Source organism: Lutjanus erythropterus, chromosome 20, assembly GCF_056507025.1.
Source record: "Lutjanus erythropterus isolate fLutEry1 chromosome 20, fLutEry1.hap2, whole genome shotgun sequence".
Taxonomy (NCBI): domain Eukaryota; kingdom Metazoa; phylum Chordata; class Actinopteri; order Lutjaniformes; family Lutjanidae; genus Lutjanus; species Lutjanus erythropterus.
The window spans coordinates 12,766,535-12,793,411 of record NC_139336.1 but is presented as its reverse complement, the minus strand read 5'-3'; the positions used below and the strand labels follow the sequence as shown (position 1 = coordinate 12,793,411).

Here is a 26,877-nt window from a genome sequence, read left to right as displayed (position 1 = left end):
AAATATTTAGTAATACTGAACTGCTAGAAATTGCATAAAGTGGGGAGCATGATCATAAAAATATTATAGGAATATTATGAGAATGCTATAGGCTTGGGCTGGGTACCAGACTTTATTGCACCAACCAAATAGCTTTGATACTAGTACTGAAAAATGCCTTGTCATTTGGTATCATACTTCAGTACCTATGACGTACATCTCATCAGTGTCAGTGAGCCATTAAGCACACAGCATGCTTGTACCGAAATCTAATAATCCTGGTGGCTGTCGTAGAGGCATGCAGGAAAAACACGTTAACGTTACACACGGATCATTATTTTTTATTACCGTCAGCTACTTCTGTGCACAGATAACAAGTGACCTTTGTGGTGCTCGTTAGCTAGCCAGCACAGCTAACTTTTTGTTAACTTGTTGTTTACACACTGACAGGTAAAAGCAGAGAAATACACAAATTGACACGTGGTTGTCAGACACAGGCTAGCTGCTCTTTAGCACAGAGAAAGTAGGAGGTCTTACTCTGCTACTATTTTCCAGTACCACAAACATGCATTTCCTTTTTCTCTGGATTGGCAGATTATGTGTTATTAATTGTTCGTTTTGACAGTTATTTACAATTTTTATACAGCCCAATACTGTACAGATACTCCATCAGTAAAGTACAAAGAGTAAAAACAGTCTTCACCCAGGTCTTTAAACTGCTTCCTCCTTTAAAGTGAGTAATTATACTGTAATGTGTAATGTAATTTTCTTTCTTAAAATGTATTTTATAATATTGGTATAGAAAAAAGTTGCTTGTTAGTCACTTGCTCATGATGATAGGCTACAATATAGTATAGAACTTAGTATTTATAGCAAATAGTTTAGACAATATTATAGAGTAGAGATGAAACTGAGTATCCCTGAGAGGAAAAAGGTGCAATTACAAATCTGGCTGCTACTTCAGCACCACGGACAGCGCCATGGATTTATCAATACACGGCACAGTTCGGCTGCTGATATTTCAGAGCCATGGTCAGGAACTCAACCTTGCACAAATTTCAGACCGATAAAGAAGCAATGAGTGAGGCAGTCTAGACTAACATCAGCTAAACATCCCCTCTGCTTCTACAGTCTCTCAACTACTGGGGGATGGAGAGTAGGATGTAATTTGGTCATTTTGCTGCCAGGAAGGACAGCATCTCTCCTTATCCCCCCCGCAAATCGCCTACTGGGCAGAGCTTAGAGAGGACATCCCCTCGTCCTCCTCTGACCTATTGCTGACTAACAAAAATGACAATATAAAATCTTATTTCTGACCCAGATATTTCTGGGTTGTTAAGCAGCATTATGGGATTAGATACTGTAGATGGCTTGAGGTTAGAGTTTTGTAATAGGTCAGGATTAAGGGTTGCTTTTTAGGTTAGAGCTTTAAGCCAGTGGATTCTCCTCAAGTCTGGTGACACAACCTGGCTGTGTTACACCTCAGCATTTAGCACTCTGGCTAGCTCCATACATTATACACAACATTAATGTTGTACCTGCACGCCTCCAGGCTCATATGACCTTCACTTAACCTTGTCTTGTAATTGGTGCAAAAAGATTTCTGATGTCATTTTCACACATGGGCACACAGAATATACACAAATGGCAAATACTGTATACAGTAACTTGAGTGTGATTTTATGTCCATAAAAATCCCTCCCCTTATTTGTCTGTAATAGTTCCTTGAACTCTTGAACTTTTTCCTTGCCTGATTTCATCTTCCTTAACCCCATTTTCCTGTAATATGTATCTAATCAAGTTAATTACCAGTTATGCATGTCCAACTCCTTCTACTGAACCATAATTAACAAAGCTGTCAGGGCGTTTTTATGAGGCTCAGTCTGTGATTTCACACAGATCCACATCCATATTCTCATGGTCTGTTCGTCCACTCATCTCTCCATTCATGCATGTGTATTGCTGAGCTAACATCCATCAGTCCATGGACACGTTCATTCAATTTTTCATTCGCACACACATTTTGTTGCTCACCTCCCCCATTCTTTTAACTATCAGGTCATTATTTTAGCAATTTATTTTCACAAAGATGGTGAATCTGTAGTTGTTTGTCAGAATGATCAGATGAATAGACCGTGGGGGGCGCTGGTGATGTTCAAGGATTAAAAAGCAAATGAGAAAGACACAGTGGGGATTTTGGTTTAGGCGAACGGGGGATGAGGATCGAGGATCGCTCGAGTTTTGTGTGGGGGAGGAGAGATGGAGGAATGCCAAATTTTCCAGTGATGGATTTGGGACACCACAACCCCCCTCCATCCACTGTATACCACCTCCCCTCCCCTCCTCCCACATGACCCTCCAGACTACACGCATGCATAGGCATCCAGACACATGTGGAGACGCGCACACATACGCACTGATGCATGTATGCATGGGTTAACACACACACACACACAGACACACACACACACACACACACACACACACACACACAGACGCATACATGCAGGAAGTTTGGAGGGCAGTCTGGGCATTGAGCGAGCTCAAACCCCTTGACTCAACAGATCCGGCAAACTAAACACCCTCAGGCAGACACACACGTACCAAACACACAGATACACACACACACACACACACACACACACACACACACACACACAGATTCACCTCCCCCAGACTATCCAGCTGCCCATACCAAACCCCTCCAGCCAGGCTTGGCTGTCCTACAGAGAGATGTGATGGGAGAGAGTTGGACATGACCCCTATGTGTGTTTGTGTGTTCACACACTTCATTTTTTTGTTTTCAAGAAGGAAAAAATGAGAAAAACGAAAACATCTTGTTGACTGTTGCTTTTACAATTTTCAAACTAATGCATTTACAACAAAAATACCCTAATTTGAGTGCATTTCTGTGTCTGTATGTTAGCACATGTGTGTGTTTGCGTATAGGATCACGTTTAAAACCAGTCCTCCTGTTTAATCTGGGTTATCTGTGATTATCTCGGATGCAACTTGTCTAAATATTGATATACAGAAGCCTTGAGCACACAGACACACAGCCACATGGCAAACATATTAACACAGGTTTTGGCCTATGCTTTAGGGGAAACACAGACAAGCTTTCTCACGTTGACACAAGAGAAAAGGATATAGATGCAAACTAAATCCTGTGACTTACATTACTGAATTTCTCTTACATGTCCTTCTTATTGAATTGACTTTTTGTCTTGACCCAATTTTTTTTTTATATTATCTTTATCGGCTAAAAGTCAGAGCTGTTGACAAGGCCTTTCCTGGAAAATCATATTATTTGAAAACTGCAGTGCTTTGCTAATATCTAAAAAAAAAATATGGTAGTTTTAAGCATTTTCAGCAATATTTTTGTAAATGTAGTTAGCAGATCCTATGAGGAAATAAAAAGCTTATGTTGCTGCAACCAAGTGTGATCAAGTCCTCCGTTGTGCAGTTTTTGCTTTTTTTTGTGTCCAGGCTACTTTGTGGTATCTTTACTGTGATCTCTGTGTGTCACCCTTAAAAAATAATATCCCATAACTTAATTTACTTTCCGATCCAAGTTCCTCCAAGGGATCCTGGTCCCTTAGACAAGTTCCTGAGATAGAGACGTGCCATCTGCCATATTGTAAAGCAAAAAGCAATTACAACTCACTACACTCTCATAAAAATTACCAAAACTCACTTAAGTGCATGAAATCTATTATACAGACAGAAGTGCAAATTATATTACAGAATGTGTTCATGCAAATTCACAGTTGACACAAGATGGCAGCTGCACTCTGCAAAACTACAGATTAATGTTACCAGGAGAGGTTCGATCTCACACACACTTTTCTACTCTCAACAAAAAGTCACTCTAACTTACTCATAATGACACTCTTGACAAGGTCGCAACTTACTACAGACACGTTAACTCTCAAAATTGACAACGTACCCGATAAATGAGGAGAGAGGTGAGAGGTGAAACAGTTTCTACAGGACATTACTCTGAGGAATATGCAGATTAAGATGACTCTGTAGATTACAGGGTAAATTAAGTACTAAAGAATGAAGTAAACAACATAAAATAAACACTTTTTTAGCATTTTAAGCCGTTTTTTAAACATGTGACATGTTTTAAATGATCTTATGATTTTTATCAGTCCTCATAAATGCTGCTTAGAAATGCATTTATCTTTCAGAGTGTCTATTTGCACCTGATCAGAATAGGCACATGGTGCCTATTTGGCCAGTCACATCTGACCGCCTAAGTTAAGATATGAAGAGCGATAAATTAACTATAGATAAGAGGTTCCAGTGGATGACTGGGTTAAACATAGGACTTTCCTGTGGGACCTTAATTTTCAAAGTTTCCTTATTTGCATTTTTTTATTATTATTTTCTATTTTTAGTTGCAGTTTGCCTAAGTTTACATCACCATACATGGTTAGATTTAGGGGGAAAAAACATGGTTTGTCTCTGCCATGTGTGTGTAAATAGGCACACCATAAGTTTACACAGCAAGTGCAAATAGCATTGTTGTCCATGGCAATGCTAGGCTATTTACACCTGGGTATAATAGCCACGTTAGCTATTCCACCCCGGGTGCAGATAATATCTTCCTTTGTTCTGTTTTTTTTAACTTCATCACAGCTTTTCACATCATGACAGACCCTGAATCTACTTTATATATTTTATTTTCAACAGTCTGTGAATGTATTTATTTTAATTTGTCACACTACTTTGTGCTAGAATTTGGAAAATTATGCAAACAAATTATATACAATCATTGCTAATTTATGTTACTCTAAATGGACGTGCTAAAACTGAACAGCAGATGTCATTTATCTCTCAAACTGAATGTTTTATAATGTGTCATTAAATAAAAATAATAGGATGATTGTGACTGTGTTATTGCTGAAACTGCTGCTAATTGGCATCCATCTTTTTAGCTGTGTTAATTAAATCAAATGTCAACACCTTCTCCATGGCGTGTTCACATTGTTTTGTACGCCACCTGTAAAATTCTCAGTATGAGTCATATATGCAGGTGTGATTGTAAAGTTTAGAAAAACACCAATCAGCGCTTTTACATGCGCCCCTGTCTTGACACTGATTCAGATGTGTTTGTGTCTCCTCCCTCACAGGCGGTGTGGCTACAGCAAAGCAAAGCAGGATCCTGAGGAGGAGAAGATGCACTTCCATAACGGTCACAGTAAGTTAAGACAGCCCAAACTCATTCTGTATATCTGGACGTGTGTGCGTGGTTGTGGGCAAGTTCATTCAAAGTTTACACTACGTGTACAGTAGAGGGTTCAGTCAGCGGTCATGTCTGTATGGGTTTGTTCAGACCCGTAGGCTTGTGCACGTTTGTGCTACCAGTCCAGTTGACAGCGTTTTGCACTAGCAGCTATTCTTTGAATGACACAGCTCCAAACCATCTCCATGGCAGCCATGTTGGCAGAGGACACACAAAGCTATGATGATTTATAGGCCGTGACAGCTTAATATATTTGGCCACATTTTTGGCTTTGTATCCAGCTATCCATCTGTTGGCATCAGAGCCGACCATGACGGGTACATCAGCTCAGGGAAAAATACCACAGTGCCATTATGCTTGGTTTGCTGTCATACTGATTCATGCCGTGAAAGAAAATATTAAAAAATGAATGTTAATTACTCATGCCCACAAGAAACAACTAAATAAATTGTCCTTTTGTGTGGGGTAATTAGTAGTATGAATCATTGCATTATGTTCTATGGATGCAGTATCTTAGGTAGTGTCGGTCAGTGCTTTCTGTAGGAGTGATGGCAGAATAATCATAAAGGCTTCACGAGTTCAGAGCATGACTAAGTCACATCGCCACAACAATAGAAAAAGGCAGAAATAATGTAGGTGTAGGACAGGGGTAGGAAATGTTGAGAAAATTTACTATCACAGTAATAATAATGCAGAATATTTTGTGGAAATTTACAGCAAACTGACAAATCAAGCTACTGCTTAAAGGGATAGTTCAGATTATTTGAAGGTACTTCTCAATAGTCAGGCTAGCAATGAACTGCTGTGGACAGAGTCAGCAGGAAAACGTACTTTAGCCACTTCAAAAAAAAAAGGTCCACCTAAAAGAAACAATAACAGTTGAAGTGCATGCTATATTTAGCATATTTTCCCCACTTTACTTTGTCGGCAGACTCCCCTCTCTGACTTCCCTTTCCACTGTTATATAAGCCAAATATCACTCTCTGCAAAACAACCAAACCCTGTAGTCATTTTACCTCACAGAGCAGAGGAGTTGCTGGTCTACCACTACCTTGATATGTTAGTTTTGTTATTTTGTGACACTGACTGACTCCTTTTAAAACATCAAAGTCATACAATAACACTAACTAACTGATCGAAGCAGTGGAAGAACTGCAAAGTAAAATTACTAATATTGCCTGTGGAGTTTTGTTGGTTTTAGAGAGAGATATTTGGCTTATATAACAATTCCTGTGAAAAAAATCTGGCTGCCAATGAAATAAAGAGTTGAAAATATTTTAAATATGGCATACTCTCTGAGCCTCTTCAGCTATAGAGAGTGAGACCACACATTTTATTGCATTCTCATGTATACATGCATATTGTTGGGGATACAAGTCTACATATATGTTAATGTTATGTTAATTATAGCAAATGACATCTAAATGGTAATGATGCCATGCATGTGTGTCTGCAGTAAAGTTCCCGGGGGTGCGTACATACATTGACCCCCTCACCTATGAAGATCCCAACCAGGCAGTGCATGAATTTGCCCAGGAGATTGACGTCTCGTTCATCTCCATAGAGAGGATCATTGGAGCTGGTGAGTCAACTCAGTGTGCCTGCCTGTGTGTGTGCATGTGTGTGTGCATGTGTGTGTGTCAGATGCACTGATTCTTATTCTGAGCGTCAGGTTGGAGCTGATTTGGACAGAATAATGTATCACAGAATACATTATTGTTCATTCTGAAGTGAACCTGTTCAGTCAAGCGTGCTGGGGAAAATATTCTAACATCCTGTAACAGCTTAATCTCATATGGTACTGTATGAAAACACAGCCAATGTACAGTCATACAACATGACAAAATTAGGCTAATCTCATTACTGTTCTAAGATATAACCATGTTCTCATTACCACTACAATACTGTGTCATATTTCCTTCAACCTGCGTAAACCTGTCACATTCATAATTGCATTTCATTGTATAGACAAGCATTTATACACAGTCAATTAATCCAAAAAACTGTGCAAGATAATGGCAGCTACAAATGGTCTTTTTGTCCTCTGCTGACAAACAGAAAAAAATGTCAACTAAGAAATACCTGAAGATGCCCTTGTAGTCAAAAGGTATTAAAATTTATTTTAAAAAATCCAGTTGAAACTGTGCTTTTGTGTGCTTTATTTTTTGCCTTTCTGTTGTGGGGTGAGGCTGCCTCATTCTTCACAGCTTTACTTTAAAGGGATAGTTGGCATTTTTTTAATGTGGGCTACATATTGATAGTCACTGTGTTACCTACAGTAGATACTGGTCAGCATGTACTCAGTTTGAAGAAACAGAGAAGGGCAACAATACAGAAGCTCAGCAGTGTACTGCTGTGGATGGAGTCACCAACAAAATGTATTTTAGCCACTATAAAATATGTCCATCAAAAGAAAAAAATCAATATCAATTAAAGTGGACGATATATGTGAATATTTTCACTGCTTTACTTTGTGAACTATCATGTGAAAAGAATGAAGTCACGCAATAAGACAAACAAACTAACAGATGAAGGTAACACTGGACCAGCAGCTCTCATGTTCTGCAAGAGTTGAGAGTTTTATTTGGTTTTTATAATGTTGGTTTCCTGTAAGAAAAGCAAGGTAAAGCAGTGAAAATATTCTACATATAGTGAGCACTTCCTGATACAGATTCTTCTTCCTCTTTTTTTTTGTGGACTTTTTTAAATGGCTAAAATTCCTTTTTTTGCTGACCCTGTCCACAGCCCTACATTATTTACATTATTTGTGCTGTAGCTCCCGTCTGTTTCTCCAAACTGGCAGTGTTTCAAATAAAGCAATTAACCACTGAAACAACAGAACACTATAAACTGTACAGTTAAAATGTAGGTTATGATGAAAGGTTTGTTTCACCGTTCGACAAGACTTTTGCAGATCAAGGTGAGCTGAAATGTCGAGGCCACAGTCAAGCTCTGTCTCTCTGCCTCAGGGGAGTTTGGCGAGGTGTGCAGCGGACCGCTGAGGCTGCCGGGGAAGAGAGAGATCCAGGTTGCCATTAAGACCTTGAAAGCCGGCTACACGGAGCAGCAGAGACGTGACTTCCTGTGGGAGGCGTCAATCATGGGCCAATTTAACCACCCAAACATCATCCGCCTGGAGGGCGTGGTTACCAAGAGTGAGTCGTCAGCATGTTTGTTTCTGTGTGAGCCCTGTATGATTTATAACATATGGCACGAATCATATTACCGGGACGACCTGTACGGCAGTTGGACTGACTACATGTTGAGGAATCTCAAGCTCAACTTGTCAGCTTCAGGTTTGCTTGTCAGACTCTGCTCTGATTTCTTCGGTCGATAAGCTGTACTTTGTCAGGGTTTTTCAACATCCATCACCCTCAGCTGTGCTTCATCAGTCAGGTTTAGATGTGCTGTGGCAGCTTCAGCTGTGGTTCATAAAGCTGCAGTTGTACTTTGAGTTATACTTTTGAAATGACCTTTTTCTAACTGATATATACCATTGATGTAATCAAGTGGCAACAGGATAAAGTGTAATATATTTCAGAAAGCTCCAATATTTCCACTCTGATTAGCTGATACAGAAGTGTTTGAAAAGCACACAGACCATCATCATTCACTCATTATCCAATATGAAATCCAAATATGCTATTTATTTAAACATGAGAACTGTATGGGAGCTTTGACATGGTGTGAATTTATTTTATTTTTTTGGACTGACTTTAAAGTAAAGCTGAAAAACTACAGCTGAAGCTAATAAAGTGAGGGATGAGGGGTGTTAAGCTAACTCATGACGTGGTAATACAGTTTAGGTTGATGAAAACAGGACTACTGCTGCATTCACATGGATTCCAGTAGAGGATAGACAGCAAACTGGTGGATTGAGAGCAGGATGGTAAAATTTGTTGAGTCCAGCAGAGAATACCAGCATTGGTAACAGCAGGTGGCTTTGCTATCCTGAAGTTAAATAAATAAATAAACTTTTTGCCTTCTTCTGCGGCAGAGTTTACGTAGCTCCCTCACACAAGCACAGAACATGGGCCATCTGGACAACAAGAACAAAAGCTAATAATTTTGGTGCAAAAACAGATGTAAAACTGCAATAGAATGTATTACATGAATAATTACATGCAATAATTGTATTTAATATATTTTATTCTATTCTTTGTAAACAACATGATATCACCATAGCAATCATCAAATATTATCATGCGTGTTTCATTTTGCTTTCCTGCAATTGTTTATTTTTCCCTTGCTGTCCAAAGGATGCAGCGTTAGTCGGACAAAATGAGACCCGAGAAGTCCAAAGTACAAACTTTATAATATTCTGTATGTTTGCTTTTTTAAATATTGTTTCCGCAGTGAAGTATGTTCTCATGTTTTTGTTTTTCAGGCAAACCAGTGATGATCATCACTGAATACATGGAGAACGGATCACTCGACACGTTCCTCAAGGTAGGACAGAAGGCAGCAAGGATGCTTAAGAGGGGGTTCAAGGGGAATGTAAGGAGAAGGGAGTGAAGGGTTGCAAAGCAATCGGAAGGAAGAGTGTGAGACAGAGTAGGATGAAAATTCTAAGATGCAGACAGGAGATGAAAAGGAGTAAAAGCAGGACATTGGGGAATATAAAATAAAATGAAGATAGTGCGAAGAATCGATGCAAAGCAATTGTTTTAACAGCATATGAGGTATATTAAAGTGAGCTCTCAGACATAGATCAATGTACTATACTGAAGTAAGTGGCAGAGGTGGAGAGACATCGTAGTACTTGCTGATTTACTAAATTGTGAGGACAATTATCACAGAAGTGGAAAAACATTCCACTTTCCTTCTGCAAAGGAAAATATATTTATAAGAGCTGTTTGAAATAGAGATCCACCACTGTGAGCAAAGAGGGTTGGATGAGATGAAACGAGATTATATCCACCAAAGGTATCATTATTCCAATTCAATACCTCATCATTCTACACATTCAAGCAGAAGTTAATGGAGGAATATACAATAGTTCTGGATGTTTGTGTAAAAGCTTAGCTGAGGCAGGTGTTACACTGACATTTTCAAGGGGAAAGCAAAGTTATGTACTTGAGGAATATATCTCGATACATGAGATAAAACATTTAGGAGAGCATCAATAAATGATAATGAATAATCAGAGGAGACCTGCAGGTCTGAGTGTGTTGAAATTTTAAACTTTCTCTCCAAATTCTGAAATGTTTACTGGCCTCGACTGTGTGACGGATCACTCTGCCAGAAAATATGAAAGACATCTGAGCACTCAGGGCTGGAATCATGTCTGCACTGTCTAGACAATTTGGACTTGACTGAGTGGAGAAGGTGAACTATAATGAAGAGGCAGACGGGCAAATCTCTGAATTAAGTGATCCCTCTCCAGAGCACTTCACTCTACTCACTGGTTACAATGGCAAGATGTTCAGTTGGCGGACGAGGCCTAAATCCTGCATGAAAAAAGGGCAAACTCCTGCAGCAGATGGCTAATGGGGAGATGGGAGAAGTAAGGTCACATTTGCAACATGATAAATACTTATTTCAACACAGCAATTATGGAGATTTCAGGAAAGGTGAGAAAAATATGGTGGAGTTTGGAGGTGTAGGAAATTCACACTGGAAAAAGACCTTTACCTGAACATGATGTTCTCTCACCCCGACTGTGTGAAATGGGAGGATGCTGTGAGACAAAAGACAGAGGAGAAGTGCTACGGGGCTGTGGTCACTGGAAACTGCTGACGTGACCGCCCTGTGTGCCTTTGGGAGTAATCCTGGATGGCAAAGGGGAGGCAGAGGAGCTGGGGAACCAGCAGGCGGAGCAGCACAGAAAACCCTGTGAAGTAATTACATGGATGGCTGGTGTACTGAGGCTGGTATAAATGACATGGCCATGAGAGGAGCAGGGGCCGGACTGGCTCCTGGATTAAGTGTCACAGCTATGGACAATGCTCCATAAGGCGCATGAGTCACATCTTTGGCTTAACATCTCATTTCACATGTAATTGCGATGTTCTGCTGCAGATGGGCAGTTTACATGTGGACTTGTAGGAGCTGAGGCTTAGACTAACAGTGAGAGATGTCACTGAGAGAAAACTAAGAGGAGTCCTAGTGGAAGGGGTTTTCACAGGAATGAAAGAGCAGTTACAGTCCTACAATTTACTGTTTTCATAAGTATGGTATAAAAGTTAACACTTTTCTTTGGTAGCTGTTTATACGCTACAAAAACAGTTGTACACATGAAAGTCTTTCTGGAACTGGTGGTTCCAGATAGGACACTAATATTAAACAGTTCTACAAATATCTGAGTCTGGAGTACTACTGTATAAGTTGTATGAAGCATTTTGTGACTCCAAAGGAAGCTGTACAAAGTGCCTCAAGCGATGCCACATGAGTCACAAATCCGAAAGCCAATCATTGTACTGCAGGCAAAGAAGCCTGAAACCTCCAGCGCAGAGTGGACTTGTTAGTACAGAGAGTGAGAGTTAGCCTTAGCTGTCCATCACTGCAGATACAAGCTAGTAAACAACTCAAACAAAAATATGCTAACTACACCCACCATGCTGATACAGAGGGCCACGTCCAGAATTTCTCAATGAGGGAGAAAGAGTAGATGTGCTTCCAGTGAATTTTCAACGAGTTTTTAAAAACTGTTAATCAGAACAGTATTTCTACATACTCTAAAACATGTCCGAAGGGGAACTTTAAGATATCTCTGGATTTGCTGCATTGATTTAAATATTTTTTTTTTTTACACAGCCCATCATAAGTCGAACAACGTTATAGGACTGCACTGTACTCTTTTAAGTCTGCAAGCTCTTTCAAGGAGCTACCCCCTGACCAGCATGCATTGGTTCAGTAGAGAAAAAACACATTCTGTCCTTGGCAAAAAAGTTCTCTGCCTCACTTATTGAAAGACCTAATTATTAACATTGGGGTGTGGAGATTTGAAGGTCCCACAAGAGAAGGTTAAGTCAGAGCTTGAGAGAAAAAAGTGGCCGTGACTTGCTCAAGGGAGACACGGCTCAGCTGGTGAGACTGATTTCATAAAACATGGTGTGACTTTGGGCAGCAGGGCAGCAATGAGCTCCGGGCAAGATTAGAGGAATGTAACAGCTCATTAGATGGATATCATCATTGCTATGATATCTAGGAAATTGTAATCATTAGAAATAGATTAATTTAGATTGTTTCTGAGAATTAGACATATAAATGAGAGTAAGCTGCAATAATGTGTTTACTGTCAATTGCTAGACTATAAGTTACAGGAACCAGCTTTGTGTGTATCAGTTGCTCTGTGGTTTTCATGCTAGAAGGCACCTTTTAAAGCTATAACATGTAACATGTTTGCATTAAATTGTATACAAACACTAGACTATATTATATATTTTGTCTCTGACAATGTTCAAACAGAGAAACGTGCAGTTTATTCATGGTAACAGTGCAGTCCAGGCAGCCTTTGCTAGCTAATAGCTAGTTGTTAGAACTTCCAAGAAAATATGGGCTTTGTATGTCATTTCATCAGCAGTGGTGGTTGTTTAAAAGTCCAGATAACAACTCCCATGATCGTACACCGCTTCATGACATCATCAAACTGTTTTTTTTATTGCTTTAATGTGACAGAGACCCCAAGCAGCAGAATTTGCATATTGTGTGTTTAGGCGCTTAGCTATCATGTTTCAGTGCAGAGGTCATACAAGTCCTCTCTCTTTTGCCTTTCTGTATTGACCCAGTTTTGCAGGCTACACACCATAAAAAATTCAGAAGAAATGATCAGCATTGAACCAAATTGTTTCACTGCTTTTTCCAGCTGGTTTGTAATGTCAAACCACTTGGGGACTCAATTGCTGTTTAGACACTGTGGAAAAGCACTGCTTTGACTGTATGCTACATGAAGTGGATATAGATCATCCTGGGTCAACAGAGTTTATATTGTGGGTTACTGGGAGACAATTAACCAAATCATGTATGATTTTCTTTGAGTGGATTTGTTGCATTTTGGATTTTATCTTAAACCATTTGTCATGTGATATTTCTCCCTTCTTTTCTTTAGAAAAATGATGGTCAGTTCACTGTAATCCAGCTGGTTGGGATGCTACGTGGCATTGCGTCTGGCATGAGGTACACACATAAGTCCACACAAACATATAAAGCATTCCTGAACACATCATTAGGGCACAGTGTTTAGGTTTAATCCTCTCCTTTGTGCTGGCAAATGCAGATACCTGTCCGACATGGGCTACGTCCACCGTGATCTTGCAGCTCGTAACATCCTGGTCAACAGTAACCTTGTGTGTAAAGTGTCTGATTTTGGCCTGTCCCGAGTCCTGGAAGATGACCCAGAGGCTGCGTACACTACACGGGTAAGACTGTGCATAACATATATTGACATCTGTGTGACAAGTCCAAAGTGTACCACTTTACTGAGGTCAAGGAAAATATTCATGACACACTTATAATGGTCTCATGAAGGCCAGTGTCAAAACCAACCACATAATGTAATGTTAAAACATGAAGCTAAACAGTTTCTTTAAGTTTAAATTAATAATTTCAAGTTTCATGAAAAAACATTGAAAGGTTATTTTGTCTTGGTTAATGTCAAGTTGTCATAACAAGGACATCTCACATAATGTCAGTTTGAATTGAAAATTATTTAGATGATGAATGACAACAGTCATACAGTAAACATTCATAGACTCCTTCATGTTCATGACATAGTTATGACAGTGTAATAATATATGTACATTTTATTTTTATTTTATATGTTTTATTGTATGTTATTTATATTAATTAAAATAATTTTATTTATGTATGTTAGAGTGCAACACACTGTCTTAATGTGTGTGTAGGTCTGTTATGGGTGCAAATATTTTTAATACGTGTCTAAAATGTTTCTAATTAATTTCTCTTGTGTGGTTCGTTCAGATAACTAAAAAATTATTCCAAGGGATATACATGAGGGGGTTCCTGGTTTACTAATCGATTAATGAACTAATTTTTTCAGCAGCAGCGTGAGAGAGACAGAGGAAGGATAAATTAGAGGACACACTGTTGTGCCTTTGAGGATATTTCTACTTAATCCAGTGTGTATCTCTGTGTGTGTGCGGCAATTGCTGTGAATCAAACTTTGGATTAAGTGGGAAACTCTGACACAAGAGTCTTGTTCATATTGAAAACACACATATATGTACATATCCACAAACACACACACACACACACAAGTGGCAGCAGCAGGTTTTTAAATTGAGCTGTGTGTCCCAGGCTGAGTGGCGTCCTGTCAGCCAGAGACGGGCTGCTTCCTGCAGGAGGAGGGCCAATTAGTACTCAGCTCAGTCTCCACAACACTCAATTAGCACTGAGTCTTGCTGCCTTAGCGCCAAATATCCTGTCAGTCACCTCTCACAGCCAGGCTACATCTCTTCTTGCTCTCGCTCTCGTTCTGGCTTGTCTGGCTCTCTTTCCCTGACAGAGCGGTGAGAATAACATAATTCACACCCTTCAAATAATCAGACCCTGAGACATCCCGCTGCTGTGTTCATCAATACTGCATCAAGCTAATTTCACTACTCATCAGCCGAAAAACACATTTTCCTCTGGAACTCAGCAGTCATCCTGTGAACTTTTCTATCTTTGCAATGAAAGCGCGATAATGAAGATGAGGGAAACAAGTGGAGGAATGTGGGGCCCCCCGACAGTTAGGACAGGGAATAGTAAAAGAAAGTGAAACTCTGTATCTTGAATGTGTTCCTAAATTGGTGTTCATTAGGAAAATTGTGGGTTGGACCACATGCGGCAGAAGTGTCTCAATTAAGGTCTGTTCTCTTAGATTCCATCTTGTGTAACAAAAAGTGCAGAACATTTGAATGGCTGCAGCTGTATTCATACACCAGAAGGTCATTTGTCGCATTGAGAAGTTGTCAATGGAAAGCTGAGGTTACATTTTCTAAGCCTAGTTTCCTGTAAATCCACTGAGGTATTTTTTTTAATTTTTTTATTTTAATGTTCTTTCATGTTGTCACAGGGCGGAAAGATTCCTATTCGCTGGACGGCTCCAGAGGCGATCGCGTACAGGAAGTTCACCTCAGCCAGCGATGTGTGGAGTTACGGGATTGTCATGTGGGAGGTGATGTCATACGGAGAGAGGCCATACTGGGAGATGTCCAATCAAGATGTAAGTGTGACATGATATTGTTTTGGAAATCGTTTGTGTGATTGCTGTACATTTTTTGTTGGTCTGAATGTGTCTTGATTTGAACTATTCGCCCCATAATTGACCCTTCCTATGTCCTGCCTGTTTTTTGTCCTTTTCTGTTTACTGTACTTATATATACTATGTGTTTGGTTGGTCTATGTTGAAAGGCACACCAAATTTTGAAGATGGTTAAAGGAGAAGTGAGTGATTTCCAGTGGCATGTAACGTTCAAACCTTAGATTGCAACTAAGAGGATTTACCCCGACACCGCCCCTCTCTCACCAAGAGTATGGTGGCCGTCAGCGGACAAAATGGCGAGCGAAAGCTATCAAACAAACTACAATTATGTGTGTAGGATAAATTACCTGTCCAGCAGAAAACAGGCAACCTCGGCATCACTGTGAAAACGTTTGTCCTCCATCAGCGATTTCAATCGTGTAAACGCTATGGCGATGTTGATTCGTGTTTTTGCCGTTTCCTGTCATGCTTGTGTTTACTTTCTTCTCCGCTTCTTGGATGACGCTAGCTAATGTTTTGCTAACACTGACTAACTTAAGATGTGACTATGTTGCTTTTACGCGTCCTCCTGCAACATCTTTTAATCAATCATTTCACTCACTTTTAAAATTGTGGTTTTCTTTTCAACATAGACAAGCCTAGCACATATATCTAAGTACAGGAAACAGAAAAGGAGAGAGTTGGCTGAGGTTCCTAGTTGTCATGGCATTTTACACACGGATATGTAAAATGTTAATGAGTGACTTTTAGAGTTGCTGGAGGGCATATTTCTTACCATTTGACAGAGCCAAGCTATACGTTTCCCCACTCCAGTCATTATACTATGTTAATCTAATCAGCTGCTGGCTGTAGCTTTATATTTTACAGACATATGAGCCTGGTTTCAAGCTTCTCGTCTAAGTGCCACCAGAAAGAAAACATATGTATTTCCCAAAATGTTGAACTTTTGCTTTAAAGAAATCATTCACCCAGAATTCAAAAAATACATAATTTTCCTCTGGCTCGCAGTGCTATTTAGCCATCCATTAATTTGGTGTGAATTGCCAAGTTTTGGATGCATCAGCTGTACAGTTGTCTGTGTTCTCAGATATAATGGGAGTAGATGGCACTTGGCTTGTGGTGCTCAAGGTCTGTGGATTGTGTTGAGTGAGCAGTTCATCATTTCTAGAAAGAGACTTGCTTTTGAGTATTTGAAATGTTTTTGTTTTTTGACGCCTTGAGCACCACAAGCCGAGTGCCATCTACTCTTATTACGTTCAAGAGAAGGCAGACATGTCTATGGCCAGTATCTCCAAAACTCACACCAAAACAATCTATATGAATAAATAGCAGTACAGGCCAGAAGAAAAATATGTATTTTTGATTTGGGGTTGAACTGTCCTTTTAAGGACCTTGGAAATTGCATTTGAGCATTTGAAGCAGCAATTTTTCTTAACTGCTCTTTCCAAAGTCAAGAATTAACTTTGAACCCCAGCTAGGACTGTTTTCCTCAACCTTGTATGTTCATAATTGTTTCATATTTTACACACTTACAGAGCATAAAACCACAGATATCTTTGTCTGGTGCTTTGGTTTGCAAAGGTATTTACTTTTAGAAGGGTAGACACTGTTAACACAAGGCTGACTGCATTGTTCCTTGGGAACTTGTGTATAATGAAGACGGCAACGAAGACATGATCGAGGGAGAAGATGACACGTAGGAGATGTCAGGAGGCTGAAATGTGGGTTGAAATAGGGAGGGCCGTATGGGAACCTATCATTATAAATCTATTACTGCAAAGTGTTGACAATGGGAATGAATAGCTTTAATGGAAACACAAAGAGAGGCATTGTGTGGCATAGAGAAAGGTGTGCGTAAGCAGAAGGCTAAAACAGGTGAATACTCAGCGAGGTGCAGTGCTAAGCAGAAAAATGTGGCAGGGAAAATAGCGGGCTTTACACTCACTTAGGCTCTCGATAGAGCAGCCATTTTAGATCGCTTGTGAACAAAATTCAGCAATGTATTGCCTGGTTGCAACATTATTCATGGGATTTTTGACATATTTGGTCAATTGCAAAATCATAAAACATGGGTCTCACTTTATTTTACAGTACACTAATAAGATATACTTTGTATCAAATCAGACAAAAAAAAATTTTAGATGAAACCTTTATTTGACTTTAGTAGAAGGTAATTTGGGACACATTACACCTGAACTGTACTGTCAATTGAAGTGTATTATTTCCCACAGTCAGATCCTTATTAGACTTTGCTGGAGTTTAATTTGAGACACATTACAACAGAACTGTACTATAAACTAAAGTGTATTATTTCCTTCTGTTATACCCTTATTATACTTTTTTAGAGGGTAATTAGGGACACAGTGGAACAGAACTATACTATAAACTAAATGAATGTTTTCTACTTAAATTTAAAAAGAATATGTGAACCAGATCTCCCAAGTTAAGGCCAAAATTATAGAGAATACTTCTCTACTGCACAGACTTATTGTAATACTGTAGGCAGATAATGGGATTTGATCAAAGAAGTAGACATCAATCTCGGCTTCTCTGCTGATTGTATGTGACCACCCAAAGAAGGTGTGTTTCAAGTTGCAGATATGTGATTTCACTTCAGTTAACAGTACAGTTATCTTGTAATGTGTCCCTAATTACCTTTAATAAAGTGTAATAAAGGTGTAATAAATTGTCTAATACTGTATAATACGTAACATAAATTTTTCTAGTTTTTGCATAATTTGATACAAAGTACAGCTTGTTACATATTATTAGTGTAATGTAAAATAAAGTGTGACAAAACTTGTAAATATGGTTGTGGTGTGATTCTAGTGGTTGCATGTTAGCTCTACTCAGCAAGTAACCAGATGACCTGCATGTGCCTGTTCATCAAAGAGGAGACCAGGAACAGTGAGTCAGAAGAAGAGGAGGGTGATGGGAAGAGAAGGCGGGGGTAGCAGCGACATTATAGTGCAGAGTTCATTTTAATGAGCAGAAGTGCAATCTTGTCACACGGTGATGAGTGAGAATGTAGCATTTGATTCAGACACCACACACATGCACTCATTACCCACCCACAGACACACACACGCGCACACACACAGGCAACGTATGCACACACAGCCCTCCAGTGACCTCTTCATCCCCTGCCTCAGACCCCTCCCTCCTCCTTTTGGTTATTAGGCTGTCTGTCTCAGAGAAGTGTGGAGAGAGGGAAGAGAGGAGAGGAGGATGAGAGGAGCGGAGAGGAGAGGAGAAGACGTTTGATGTTTAATTGAAAGCGTTATGCTGGATTTTCTCTGATCTGCGCGAGGAAGAGCAGGCTCTCACACTCTCTTTCTCTAAGCTTCTTTCTCCTCCTGTTTCCCATTTCTACCCCTTTTCCTCCTCACTCCTTCCTCTCGTCCTCTCCTTTTGTCTCACCAAAATGCAATCTCTGTCTGTATTCTTTCTCGCCTTCTCGTCCGCCTTCTCTTTCTGTCTCCCACCTCGGTCTCTCATTTTCCTCCTCTGATCTTTCCTCCCTGCCAGTCAGCTTTGTGTGTGTAGTTCTTCTCCCTCTCAGCACGCAGCAATGATTTGATGCCGCGCCTCTCTCTTGCGCTTTGGTGCGTGCGCACGTAAACTTTCATGCATGCATGTGTATTGGAGTGCTATCACATCTGTCTTTTGTGTGAATTTGACACAAGTAAAGGCTGTCATGAACTCAACAAATCAATTCCCTCCAGTGTCTTGCACTGGCAGAACTAGGCTGAGAACTCCAGCCTGCTTTCCACTGCAGGGGCTAACAGAGAGAGCCAGGTTTATTTATTATTCATCTAACTCGATTCTGCCCCCCTCCCAAAAAAAAAAAGCTGCTGTGATTCAGTGCTGCATCTTTTTACTTGCGGAAATGATTAACTGGGCCATGCAGCATATCAAATAAACAATGTTGATCCACACAGGGGGATCGCTTTTGCTTGGGAACTTCATGGCGGTTTGTAGGAGCGTAAGGTCAGATAGAGAGCAGGAGCATCCCTGGAGCAAATATCAGGAGTCAAAATCTTGCCAGGGAGAACTGAGATTGGAACATTAGTTTTGCTGAAGTTTGGTGTGGTCCTGCTGTGAAAAAGATATTACATGTACAGGTGTCAAACAAGTTGTGCCACTCCATGCCCTGGAAAAGCTTCATTCTCTACTTCTTTGTCCATGCAGCAGATTTTTCTCATATTTTCCAAATCTCTTTCTCTAACCTTTTTTTCTGTCAACATTCCAAATGTTGTGGTGTATGTTGCATCATTATATTATCTCATTACGCTTCTAAAAACACACACAGTCAGCAGTCCCTTGAAAAAAAACATTAAAACCAATCATTGTATTTTAAACTTTAACCAAGACTCAGTGCATAGTTTACATAAAGCCAGGTCTAATACAGGGATTAATTATTTTGCCCCCACTCTATCAAACGGTTAAATGCTAAGGATGAATCAGCTGATGATCAGTCATCCGTATAATATTGCTGGGTGATAATGATCTTTTAAAAATCACTAATTGGATTAGATGATGATGGCAAGAGGTTTACAGCCCTGTTTAGACAATCTATAGTGCATACAGTGTATAGCACAAGTGAAAGCGCAACGTGCAAAGGAGTTGTATTTACTCTCTCAGTAAATCATCTGTGTTTTGGGTGTAATATGAATTAAATCAATCAGAAAGTCATCTCCCATTGCCTTTAAGAGCCAGGTGCACCTACCTCTGGCACATTGCTATTCAAATGGCAGATTTAGAAAGTTGGAGGAACAAACACAGATGCTAACATGACCCACTGCGGTCAGTGTGCAGGTCGGGGTGGCCTGGATCATGAAAATTAACATGAACGGATTAGTTGCAGTTGGTTAAGTAGGATGAAGAGAGATGCTATATGCGCATTTATGTGTAAGGCGCAGCAGCACTGACTGCTGTGTTATTACTGCACACATGCAAGACACTTCCACTTGGAGGCAACACAGTTGATTGAGACTTAAATGAGAGGTTTTCACTGCTCTGCTAGTCCTCACTCTGCTGACCCTAAACATTTTATACTACCAGTATAGACTGGGCTTTACTCTCTCACTCTTTCCTGTCATTTCACTCTTTTTATCAACTTCTAAATGACAGAAAGTCCTTTGTTAGTCCTTTGTTCTTTGGACTGTCCTGAGGCATTGCACCGCTTCTTGGCTCTTTATAAAACTAACCTATATGTGTCTCTCTCCATCCCCCTGTCTGTCTGCAGGTAATAAAGGCGGTAGAGGAGAGCTATAGGTTGCCAGGTCCCATGGACTGCCCTGAGGCTCTGTACCACCTAATGATGGACTGTTGGCAGCGAGAACGAAGCAACCGCCCCAAGTTTGATGAGATTGTCTGTTTACTAGACAAACTCATTCGCAACCCCAGCTCGTTAAAAAAACTGGTCAACTCCTCACATAGGTATGAATTCACACCCAAAACCAACAGTAACAGATCTATTTGGAATTTGATACATGTCCTTTGAAATAATGGCAATTGCTCGGATACACATGGCCATCTTAATATGTCATTTTGACACAAACCTATGTAGTTTTATTTTGAAGAAATTTATTGAATTTAAAGTCCAATACATTTTATTTAAGCAGTAGATGGTCAGCTCTTACACTGATATATGATTGAAATGTGTATATCTTTTCATTTTAGCATTTTCACAAAAATGTTGAATGTATTCAATCCTACAGGAATCAGTCCTTACATCTACTTCCTGTAAAAGACACAAGAAAAAAATAATCCTGAAAATACATTGTTTTAATTGACCAATTCATTCTTAAGTGAATTAAACTCTGCACTGCAAGCTAATGGACTCATCATCGTTCAGATGAAATGTAAATAGAGTCTCTCTCGAAGTCCTGTGTAGATGCATAATTAAATCAGGATGGACAGAGTCACTAACTGCTGCATGCTGGCAACAAAGGGGAGAGAAATAAATGAAAGTAGCTTGATTTTCTTGAAACTACGCATTAGGGTGAATTGTATTCAGTGGGGTATCTTTTGATTATCGCAACATTTGAACATTCAATTAGTATTTCCCCACTATGCATATGCATTGCATTAGTGTATAATGGCATGAAACAGCTATAAGTGCTCGGAAGCAGACAGTTAGTCAGACAACCTCATTACCTTATTTTCCTGGCAGAAATAATGAAATAATGCGAGAGCCTTTGTCCTCCTCTCTTTTTATCAGGTTCACACCCACCAACACACACAGGAACACACTCATAAATAAATCAATGCCATATCTAACAGCCCATGCAATAACATATGACAGTTAGCCAGATTAAAGAGACACCAACAGGGCCGGTTTTTGTTCCACATGAAACTCCTGTTCTAGCTGTGGCGTGGAGAATGTTGTTAGGTAGCATGAACAGTACTGTTTGATAGCATGGAGAGCTGTATTTGTTAGCGTGGAGAGTGAGCTGAATGATAAAGAGTTTTAAGTGGACAGAATTTTAAGCTTTGCGTGATGATGCATAAGTAGCAGCCTCACTGGGAACTGTCAGGACTTTTGAGCTCAGGCGTTTTGTCAAAATGTAGTTAACTGCAAAGTGAATCTCACTCCTTAATATTTATGATAATACATCCTGACAAACACTGTCTCAAATAATACATAATCTCCTGCTTTAATTTGATCACTGTCTTTCTTTTGCTGTATCTTCATTTATGCACCAGGGTTTCCAACCTGTTAGTGGAGCACGCCAGTGTAGAAGGGAGCTGCAGCAGTCGAAGCCAGTCAGTAGGGGAGTGGCTCGACTCAATCAAGATGGGACGATACACTGAGCTCTTCATGGAAGGAGGTTACTCTTCACTGGAGACCGTGGCTCAGATGACATCAGAGTAAGACCACTTAACACACATACAAAAACAGACAAGCACTTGGACATCTTGTCATGTGGACAGTTTTGGTTTTCGTCACTCATGTTTTTGGTATCTGTCTCTCGAAATAGAGTTAAGTTGTTTGCAGTGCTTACAGCAGTTCAAGATTACAGTATAAAATCTCTGTTGGTCATGGCAATCCGCAAACCTCACTTTCACCATTTTCTATAGGCACTATTTTTTCATTAAAAGTTTGCTTGTTTTTTGACAAAAAATTTAAATTAAGTTTTAGTCTGTTTTTCATTGTGGACATTTCGTCAGTGGAATTTAGTGAGTGGAATGAGAAGTATGCATACCTTGAACAATGTGTTAAGTCATCTAGGCTGAGAAGGTGTTACTTTCTTGCATGTTTGTTGCATGGTTCATCATTGTTGATTATCAGACACTGATAATGTTTATTACCTGACAAACCAGACTTTTTATATATTACTGACGTCTTCTGCTGAATTCAGCATCATGTTTGACTCAGCTGACCTCTGATTTCATAAATCAGCAGTTGCCTTAAAGGCAAACAGGTATCACCTGGGAAAGATCACCTGTATTCACTCTTCATGGGGCTAAAATTAAAACAGACTTATAGTCTAAGTTAGTGTCTGTGTTTGAGTCGTAAGAAATCAATAGATGTTTACAGTAAGCTTGGCTCCAGTGCACCCTGAATACACACAGAACTTTGAGCTGTACTATATATAATTCAGTCCTAAAAGGGCATTAGAATTCATGTTATCAAATCAATCAGCTTACATAACTGATATTTACGTTGGCACACACTGCAGGACAATATGATCTAAGAGGTCTTTTCAAATTGGTTGTTTTTTTCCACCATCTTCAATTTACAAGGCGCTCCGTCCTGATTGGGAACTCAGCCTTTCTTTCAGTTTTAATATTAGAGGAAAAAGTGTTCACAGGTCATTTCTCCCTTTTTTCTTTTTCTTTATTCTCTTCAGCAGCAGCTAATGGATTCACTCACCTTCTTAAGCTCACTAGATTTATTAGTGCTTTGAGATAGATAATTACTGTGATCTTAGTTGCTCCACCTGAGCAGAGCCAACCACACTATGTCTCATCTTTACTCATCAGGGTATAGTGAACAGAGATGTTGTCATAGTTCTTCATTTACATCGTCGGTACAATTTTGTCATGAAATGGAAGGACATCAACATGTACTTTTCGTTGACAAAATGAATACTGGTAAAATGAGATAATTCAGACTCAACGAGCAAGTGTTGTGCAGTTTTAATGATACTCCCTGTAGTACTTACAAAACTGAACTTATTTTTCATTATTACAGTTTTTTAGTTAGCAAAATGAGAATGCAGGATCTATTGAAACAGTTATAAAAAATCTGGCACCGTTTATAGAACTGAGAGCTTCTATAATGCTTACTTGGAACAGTACTACTGTAGAATAAAAAATTGTCCATAGCATTATAAATGAATTTTTATAGGAATCAATTCAATCCTAAACATAAAAAAGGGGGAAAGAAAGGATTATGGTCACTTACATTATATGTTTCTTGATTTTTTTTAGCAGACTGCTTGATGAATAAGTGCCTGTTGTTTCTGTTTTTCAGGGATTTGCGAAGAGTGGGAGTGAACCTCGCTGGTCATCAGAAAAAAATCATCACTAGCATTCAGGAGATGAGAGTCCATATGAACAACACCAACTCTACTGTAAACATCTGATGCTTATGTACAGGCATGCACACACACGCACAAACATACATAAACGTAAACACAATATATGGACCTAGTATGTGATGAAAGGACTCAGACTTGATGTTGGACCTAGAGCGGCTTAGCACTTTCTATGGATAAGGAAACAGTGTTTATGGATCTAAACTGGAGGATCCACATTTTTGTGGTTCTTGTGTGTGGAGTTTGCTTGTGGTGTCACTGGGGACGTTTGACATTGCAGCACTAAAACTGAACTTAACTGACTGGTGCTACATGAAGGGAAGGTGGTGGCGAGCTAAACTGAACTGGACTTATCATTCTAATTATTCCATTTGTGTGAATCTTGGAGATTCTGACATCTCTGTGCAGTTTGGATTCTCTCAGATCAACAATGAAACATTGACTGCAGACCTGGCTCTAAGAGCAACCAGCACTTTTTGGCTGTCTCACAACTACGGGAGTTTCATGCAGCGGTTTCAAACCTGTCTCAGGTGATCTGAAACCAGTGGATCTGAACAGTACTGACTTTTACTCTTGCAGTTTTCTCTGGAATTACAGCTCCATCACGAGTAATTGAATTGAACACCATTCTCAGGCAGGATGAACATGTAATAATGGACCAAGAGCAAAATCTTCATTGGCTGTAGTCTTCGCATTGCCATGCTGATGTGCTTTGGATTTTTTTTTTTGTTGGATCCAGACCCGAATTCAGCATCATATACTTCATCATCTTCCAAGGCAATGCAAGAAAAGAGTACATATGGCAACATTCATTGTTTGAAGAGGCTGAAATTTAGCAAAGGACAGCAGCAAAGAAAGCTGGTGATGAGTCTGGATCTTAATGAACCTAAAAAAGAAAAGTGTGCAAAGATACAAGGCTTTAGGCATAAGGATACTCTATATCTGTCCGTCTGGCTGAATGTATAGCACTACACAGAACACAACGCTCTGCTGCACCATCGACCTCTTATGTTTGATATGTATATGCTGTCACATAGGGATAGAATGTGGCAATGGAACAATTATGGTCCTTAAAAACAGTTTCTGAATGAAGCTGCAGATTGTGTAAGACATTCAACTTTGTTGTCATTTATTCTCTGAAGATCTGTAGGAATCTTTGAGATCTTGCAGAACTCACTCAGCTATCCAACCATGCAGATTCTAATGGAAAGTCGCTTCATAGTCTGGATACATGCATGTTATAGTGGGACATTCACCCAAATTTCTGGGAACCTTTGTGAAGGTTCTAACGCAAAACATTGCGCAATCCAATCAGACACACGGCTTCACTCAACAGAACTATTTACCAAGATTCTACTGGAACGTTTGCTCAGACACTAACGGACTCCTCACCCAGATTCTGATGAACCCTCAGGCAGGTTCTACATCAGATGCTCAAATGGAACGGTCACACAGTTTCTAATGGAAATGTCATGTGATGATCAAAGGCACTTCCAGTAGGACTGAGCTGGAACACTCAATCAAACGGAAATTCCATTCATGGAAAATCGTGGAAAGTTCGGTCAATCCTCATGGGCCATTTGCTCATGTAATAATGGAACTGCCACTCAGATTCTCATGGACAGGATCACCAGGATTCAAGTGGGACTGTTTACTGACCTTCTGTGGAACCTTTGCTCAGATTTTACTGGAATCTCTGGTAGGATCCCAATGGAGCCTTCACTCGAGAGTGCACTCAGATTTTTCATGGAGCCTTCACTTAGAACAAACAACCTTCAGGTACCGCCGAAAACCCTCAGCAATCAAATGAGTTCACCATCTCTCTCCACCATATGTCTGCCACGCCACAATAAACCTCACTCTTACAGGACTGCTGAAAATAAGGAGGCAATATTGATCAACTTGATAATCATTTATTTATTTATACTCGTTTTAAAAAATGAGCAAAAATGATGTAGACAGTTTGTGTTTCATCATAATACTCCTCTCTTGGACTACTGAGCAGCTCTGCCTACATGTCTTTCATGTATATAATGTATAATATATTTAAAGCAGGGAGCATTGTTCTTCTGTCTACCATCATGTGGACAGGTTGGTATTGATCAAGCATCTCAGAGTAGTACACATTAGTAAATAGCGACAGATATTCTAAAACAGCATTCCTGCTACGTAGACCTGGGCCACTGTCAGGTGGGGGCAACCAGCACATCTGTCCCCATGTAAGGGTGCCCTGAAGGGTATGCAGAATTATCAGATATTCATGTTATGTTGTTGGTGATTGTGTTTCATTTCAAGTTTTGATGCAAGACCTAGAAATATTTTCAGCGGCCCTAAATGAGACAGCAATTAATGCTATGTTGTCTCGAAAAAACAGAGAAGTGTGCACAGGGATTGATAAGTGAACTTCTGGTTTGGTGTAAAGGTAAACATGATGTCAATGATCAAGCCCTTGCTTTACTCCTCTTTGATATGGTATGTTATAAATTGCTACTCAGTGCTTTATTGCTAAAACTTGACCCTTTTCACCGTTGTGTTCACCTAAGCAGGAAGCTGAGTTCTGACAGTATATATATATCTATATATATATCTCCTCCTCTTTGCAGATGACATGCTAATATTTTTCTTGGTTATACACAGTGTACTGCTAGTGCTGTGGCGTTATAGTGGAAACGAACTGAGATTGTAAAGCTAGTTTTATAAAAGGTGGTATCACTTGACTGTATGAAAAGCATAGAAAAGCACATAAGAAGAATGTAAGGTTTTAAAGGGGTAGTTCACTTCTTCGGAAACATGTTTCGCTTTTAAACACTCTGACCTCCCTCTGAGTTCAAGAGGAGTCCAAGGCCTCATCGATGGTAGAAAGCCACCTCACTTGTGGCATTTAAGCT

General features: G+C 39.7%; 1 protein-coding gene across 1 annotated transcript in view; it reads left to right on the top strand.

Annotated features, from left to right (window-relative positions):
• epha5 (EPH receptor A5) overlaps positions 1–25,055 on the top strand; it is a 76,898-nt gene extending 51,843 nt beyond the window's left edge. The window contains exons 10-19 of the mRNA XM_084746359.1: positions 5,121–5,188; positions 6,690–6,815; positions 8,203–8,388; positions 9,621–9,682; positions 13,284–13,351; positions 13,452–13,593; positions 15,252–15,401; positions 20,689–20,882; positions 22,152–22,316; positions 23,926–25,055. Of these exons, the coding sequence (XP_084602485.1) occupies positions 5,121–5,188; positions 6,690–6,815; positions 8,203–8,388; positions 9,621–9,682; positions 13,284–13,351; positions 13,452–13,593; positions 15,252–15,401; positions 20,689–20,882; positions 22,152–22,316; positions 23,926–24,037 (1,273 nt within the window). The 3' untranslated portion in view covers positions 24,038–25,055. The remainder of the gene's footprint in view (positions 1–5,120; positions 5,189–6,689; positions 6,816–8,202; positions 8,389–9,620; positions 9,683–13,283; positions 13,352–13,451; positions 13,594–15,251; positions 15,402–20,688; positions 20,883–22,151; positions 22,317–23,925) is intronic.
• The last annotated feature ends 1,822 nt before the right edge of the window (positions 25,056–26,877 follow it).